Genomic DNA, 6,629 nt, shown 5'->3' with positions numbered 1-6,629 from the left:
CTAGTGGAAAGAGGGCCCATCGTAAAATGGGGATGAAGACTGTGAGCCCACCGTGGGACAACTTGATCACCTTGCATCCTCCTCAGCGCTCAGAACAGTGCTTTGCACATAGTCAGCGCTTCCTAAGCGCCGTTATTATGAAGCAGTGTGGCCTAGTGGAAAGAGAGCCCATTGTAAAATGGGGATGAAGACTGTGAGCCCCCCGTGGGACAACTTGATCACCTTGCATCCTCCTCAGCGCTTAGAACGGTGCTTTGCACATAGTCAGCACTTCATCTGTTGGGTAGGGGCCGTCTCTATATGTTGCCAATTTGTACTTCCCAAGCGCTTAGTACAGTGCTCTGCACATAGTAAGCGCTCAGCAAATGCGATTGATGATGATGATAAGCGCCGTTATTATGAAGCAGTGTGGCCTAGTGGAAAGAGAGCCTGCTGTTGCCAACTTGTCCTTCCCAAGCGCTCAGCCCGGTGCCCTGCCCACGGTAAGCGCTCAATCCATACGATTGAAGGAATATGACTGTGAGCCCACTGTTGGGTAGGGACTGTCTCTATGTGTTAAGAGAAGCAGTGTGGCCCAGTGGGAAGAGCCCGGGCTTTGGAGTCAGAGGTCATGGGTTCAAATCCCTGCTCCGCCAATTGTCAGCTGGGTGACTTTGGGCCAGTCATTCCGCTTCACTGGGCCTCAGTTCCCTCATCTGTAAAAAGAGGATTAAGACTGTGAGTCCCACGTGGGACAACCAGATCACCTTGTAACCTCCCCAGCGCTTAGAACAGTGCTTTGCCATAGTAAGCGCTTAATAAATGTCATTATTATTATTATTATGTGTTGCCAACTCGTACTCCCCAAGCGCTCAGCACAGTGCTCTGCACATAGTAAGCGCTCAATCAATACGATTGGTGATGATGATATGACTGAACGATTGGGCGGATGAGTAGGAGGGGGCGAGGGGATGGAGAGCGTTGAAGCCTCGCCCCTGTGGTGCTGGCCCCGCCCCGGCCGTGTGTTTGGGGGCCGCCCCCGGGACTGTCCCCAGTCCGGCGGTCGGTGCCCCTGTTTGTCTGCCTGTCTGTCTGCCTGTCAGTCGTCTGTCTGTCTGTCTGTCTGTCAGTCGTCTGTCTGTCTGTCTGCCTGTCCTTGGGCGGGGGCGAGTGCGGGCCCCAGCGATGCCCCGCTCCCACCGCCTCCTCCTCCTGCTGCTCAGCACGTCTCTCGCCCAGCTGCCACCCGACAGGTAGGCTCCCCCTCCCCCCCGCAAAGACCCCCTCTGCCCCCCAAACTAGCCCCCTTCCTCCCGGAGAAGCAGCGGGGCTCAGTGGCAAAGAGCCCGGCCTTTGGAGTCAGAGGGCACCCGTTCAAATCCCCGACTCCAACAATTGGCAGCTGGGTGACTTGGGGCACTTCTCTGGGCCTTAATCAATCAATCAATCAATCGTATTTATTGAGCGCTCACCGTGTGCAGAGCACTGGACTAAGAGCTTGGGAAGTCCAAGTTGGCAACACATAGAGACAGTCCCTACCCAACAGTGGGCTCACAGTCTAAAATCAATCAATCAATCAATCAATCGTATTTATTGAGCGCTTACTATGTGCAGAGCACTGGACTAAGCGCTTGGGAAGTACAAATTGGCATCACGTAGAGACAGTCCCTACCCAACAGTGGGCTCACAGTCTAAAAGGGGGAGACAGAGAACAGAACCAAACATACCAACAAAATAAAATAAGTAGGATAGAAGGGGGATAAGTAGGATAAAAGGGGGAGAGACCTTAGTGACCTCATCCGGGAAATGGGGATTAAGACCCCGGTGGGACAACCTGCAATCAATCAATCAATCAATCGTATTTATTGAGCGCTTACTATGTGCAGAGCACTGGACTAAGCGCTTGGGAAGTACGAATTGGCAACACGTAGAGACAGTCCCTACCCAACAGTGGGCTCACAGTCTAAAAGGGGGAGACAGAGAACAGAACCAAACATACCAACAAAATAAAATAAATAGGACAGAAATGTACAAGTTAAATAAATAAATAAATAGAGTGATAAATATGTACAACCTTCCTTCCTCTCCCCCTCGTTCCCCTCTCCATCCCCCCCATCTTACCTCCTTCCCTTCCCCACAGCAATCAAGCAATAATAATAATAATGATAATGTTGGTATTTGTTACACACTTACTATGTGCAAAGCACTGTTCGCAGCCCTAGGGGGATACAAGGTGATCAGGTTGTCCCATGTGGGGCTCACAGTCTTAATCCCCATTTTACAGATGAGGGAGCTGAGGCACAGAGAAGCGAAGTGACTTGCCCAAAGTCACACAGCTGACAATTGGTGGAGCTGGGAATTGAACCCATGACCTCTGACTCCAAAGCCCGTGCTCTTTTCCACTGAGCCATGCTGCTCCCCTAATCAATCAATCAATTGTATTTATTGAGCGCTGACTGTGTGCAGAGCACTGTACTAAGCGTTTGGGAAGTACAAGTTGGCAACAGATAGAGACAGTCCCTACCCAACAGTGGGCTCACAGTCTAAAAGGGGGAGACAGCACACAGCACCTGTATATATGTTTGTACATATTTATTACTCTATTAATTTATTTATCTTACATGTACATATCTATTCTATTTATTTTATTTTCTTAGTATGTTTGGTTTTGTTCTCTGTCTCCCCCTTCTAGACTGTGAGCCCACTGTTGGGTAGGGACTGTCTCTATGTGTTGCTGACTGTACTTCCCAAGCGCTTAGTACAGTGCTCTGCACACAGTAAGCGCTCAATAAATGCAATTGATTGATTGATTGATTGACAACCTGATCACCTTGTAACTCCCCAGTGCTTAGAACAGTGCTCTGCACATAGTAAGTGCTTAATAAATGCCATTATTATTATTATTATTATATCTATTCTATTTATTTTATTTTGTTAGTATGTTTGGTTTTGTCCTCTGTCTCCCCCTTCTAGACTGTGAGCCCGCTGTTGGGTAGGGACTGTCTCTATGTGTTGCCGACTTGGACTTCCCAAGCGCTTAGTACAGTGTTCTGCACACCGTAAGCGCTCAATAAATGCGATTGATTGATTGATTGATTGATTGACAACCTGATCACCTTGTAACTCCCCAGCGCTTAGAACAGTGCTCTGCACATAGTGCTTAATAAATGCCATTATTATTATTATTATAAAACCCTACTGAGAGCTCACCTCCTCCAGGAGGCCTTCCCAGACTGAGCCCCCTCCTTCCTCTCCCTCCCCTTACCTCCTTCCCCTCCCCACAGCACCTGTATATGTGCTTGTACGTATTTATTACTCTATTTTATTTGTACATATTTATTCCATTTATTTTATTTGGTTAATGTGTTTTGTGGTCTGTCTCTCCCTTCTAGACTGTGAGCCCGCTGTTGGGTAGGGACCGTCTCTATATGTTGCCAACTTGGACTTTCCAAGCGCTTAGTCCAGTGCTCTGCACACAGTAAGCGCTCAATAAATACGAATGATTGATTGCTCTGCACACAGTAAGCGCTCAATAAATACAATTGATTGATTGCTCTGCACACAGTAAGCGCTCAATAAATACGACTGAATGAATGAGTGAACCAGCCGCCCGGGGAACGGCTGGGCTAGGGGCAGGGGCAGGCCAGTTTGCCTTTAACTTAATCCCACTCAGCAGACCAGGCTAAGATAGCGGAGAGCTTTCCAGTCTTCGGAAAACCAGAAATAGGTAAATGCCCGTGCTGCCAGTTGGCTGTTCATATTGGCCCCAGACCCCTCTATCCCTTCCACTTGGGCCCCGAAGACGCACCCAGCCCGACGAGGGCTTTAAACTGTTCGTTAATTTGCCCCAAGGGTGCTGCTCCGGTTGACGGGTTCTTTGGGGTCATCCCAGCTGGCGGTTCACCCACCCTCTGTTGTATCGTGCCCTCCCAAGTGCTTAGTACAGTGCTCTGCACACAGTAAGCAGCATGGCACAATTGAAAGAGCACGGGCCTGAGTGTCGGAAGAACCTGGATCCTAATCCCGGCGCCACCATTTGTCTGCCGGGAGATGTCGGACAAGTCTCTTCTCTGTGCCTCAATCCCCTCACCTGTAAAATGAAGATTATTAATAATAATTATGGTATTTGTTAAGCACTTACTATGTGCCGAGCACTGTTCTAAGCGCTGGGGTAGATACAAGGTAATCGGGTTGTCCCCCGTGGGGCTCTCGGTCTTTATCCCCATTTTACAGATGAGGGAACTGAGGCACAGAGAAGTTAGGTGGTTTTCCCAAGGGTACACAGCAGACACGTGGCAGAGCAGGGATTGGAACCCATGTCCTCTGACTTCCAAGCCTGTGAACCCTATGGGGCGGGGGGCAGGAGGAGACACGGACTATGTCGAACCTGATTAGCTCTTATCTACCCCGGTGCTTAGTTCGTGCCTGGCACATAGTAAGCGCTTATCAAATATCACAGAAAATGAAGTGAGCGCTCAGTAAGTACCATTGATTGGTTGATTGAAGGCACTCCTCCCTCTTGTATCGGTAGAACGGCTTTCACGTGCGGCGGCGTACTGTCCGGAGAGACCGGGCTTCTCGGCAGCGAGGGGTTCCCCGGCGTCTACCCTCCCAACAGCAAATGCACCTGGAAGATCACGGTAAGCACAGGCCAACATTACTGCGGCGTCACCGGAGAAGCGGGTGGCCTAGGGGATAGAGCCTGGAGTCAGAAGGACCCGAGTTCTAATCCTGTTTCCACCACTTTTGTCTGCTGTGTGACCATGAGCAAGTCACTTCACTTCCCTGGGCCTCAGTTACCTCTTCTGTAAAGGGGATTAAGATTGTGAGCCTCAAGTGGGACGGGGACTGGGTCCAAACCGATTAGCTTGTATTTACCCCAGTGCTTAGGACAGTGCCAGGCACATTGTAAGTGCTTAATGAATACCATAAAAAAGCATCCGGGGGCCGGCTCAGGGGGAGGGGCAGAGCCTGTGGGGGAGAAATGCTTGATTTGGCCAGCATTTGGGGGCGGTTATTAGTGGGGGAGCTGGGTCTCTGCTGCTAGAGGTAGTTCATTGATGGGATTAGTGCCAGACACCTGGACAGATGCCAGCGCCCAAGCAGTAGGGGTTGGGAAAGCCCTATTGACTGTACTAAAGTTTCCTGGTTTCAGAAACCTGAGCCCCGGGCACTTGTAGACTACCCCAATCTGTGGGTTTTCCTCAGGCACGCTGACCTCAGAGGGGGTTATTTCCATTCCTCCACACAGAGAAACCCCTGAGTAGTGAGGGGAAGTCCCTGGGAGGGACCCGGCGGAGTTTATGGACATGCAGTGAGCCAAAACACAGTCTCTGGGGCAGGAACAACCCTGCTTTACTGGTAGATAGTTTTACATCTTGGGAGGAGACTCGCTACCCCCAGATCGTTATTCCCGTGGGTGAAACTTTGAACTAAAGGACAACTATATTTATTCACGTTACCAGCTTTCCCCCCACCACCCCTTGTAAATAGAGCTCGGAGGGGAGTCTTACCCACTCAAGCTTTCATTGCCGGGCCGGGTTCTGTGGGGCGGAGTGCAGGCAGGCCGATGCCCCGGCCTCACTGAGGCCCGAGGGAGGGAGGACCATGTCGTGGAGCCCGGTGCTGCATGGGCATGGCGTGGGTGAGGAACGAAGAGCAGGTGGCACCCGCAGAGAAGGCCTCCCCCTCCGCAGTAGGCCTCCCTGTGGGGTTCCTGCTCTGCTGGACTCCAAATCGCGGGGAAATCCGGCTGATGGTGCCGGTTCCCATCGGTGTCACCCAAAGCAGGGCGTGGCACGGTGATCTCCAAGCCCCGGAATAGCAGGACGTGACTTTGGACTATTGACTTTGAAATTCAGAATGTGCTGATGAGATTTCCAGAATTTGCGGGGGTGGGGGGGGGTGATAAATTCCAGATTGTTTAATTTGCAGACCACTATATCGCTCCTACTGTGGCTTGAGCAAAGGATAAGGGGCCCTGGGGGAAGGCTTCCTTAGGATGTGGCACAAAAAAAAAGCAGATGGGGGCAGGGAAATGGAAGCGGAAGCATCCTCCTCATTAGGTTGCCTGATGCTTTTTATAGTGGGGGGTGTGCACCCAGAAACATTAATTTTGTCACCCCTAAGTTATTAATTATGGATTTTAAATATAAACATGCTTACTATACTGTGAACTTTGTGACATCCAACACAACTCGCTACTTGCTTTCAGCAAAGAAACAAAGCAGGGGCAATAATTCTGCCAAAATACATCTTTCCCTGTGGCACGTTTTACTTTGATTAATTCTTACGCCGAGCTGCACTCCAACTTTGTTTCCCCTCTCTTGGAAATAGCAATAACAACAACAATAACAACAGTGAATCTGTAGAGTGCTTTTGCTTTTCTGAAGCACTTTCACATCCTCCCAGCATCCCAGTGTGAAAGGGGCAGGCATTAACTATTATTATTATTATTCCTGCGGTACCAATTCTACTAGGCCCCCACTGCCTCTTTGAAAGCATTCTGCGTCTCTATGTAAGTGTGTGTGCGTGCACACGCTTTTTCCCAGTCTGCCATAGCCTCAGCAGAAGTCCCTGGGTGCTGGTTGCTGTGTTACTCTAATCACAAGGGAGTTCGAGCAGTGTGCGCTTGACACAAGTCATATGAG

At 50.1% G+C, this 6,629-nt stretch overlaps 1 protein-coding gene across 1 annotated transcript in view; it reads left to right on the top strand.

Moving 5' to 3' along the window:
* Positions 1-1,106: 1,106 nt before the first annotated feature.
* PCOLCE2 (procollagen C-endopeptidase enhancer 2) overlaps positions 1,107-6,629 on the top strand; it is a 66,576-nt gene continuing 61,053 nt past the window's right edge. The window contains exons 1-2 of the mRNA XM_038746690.1: positions 1,107-1,232; positions 4,511-4,619. Coding sequence (XP_038602618.1) covers positions 1,165-1,232; positions 4,511-4,619 — 177 coding nt within the window. The 5' untranslated portion in view covers positions 1,107-1,164. The remainder of the gene's footprint in view (positions 1,233-4,510; positions 4,620-6,629) is intronic.

This window comes from Tachyglossus aculeatus, chromosome 1 (assembly GCF_015852505.1).
Source record: "Tachyglossus aculeatus isolate mTacAcu1 chromosome 1, mTacAcu1.pri, whole genome shotgun sequence".
NCBI classification, from domain to species: Eukaryota; Metazoa; Chordata; class Mammalia; order Monotremata; family Tachyglossidae; genus Tachyglossus; species Tachyglossus aculeatus.
The sequence above is the reverse complement of the archived record's forward strand: the minus strand, read 5'-3'. Positions and strand labels throughout refer to the sequence as shown.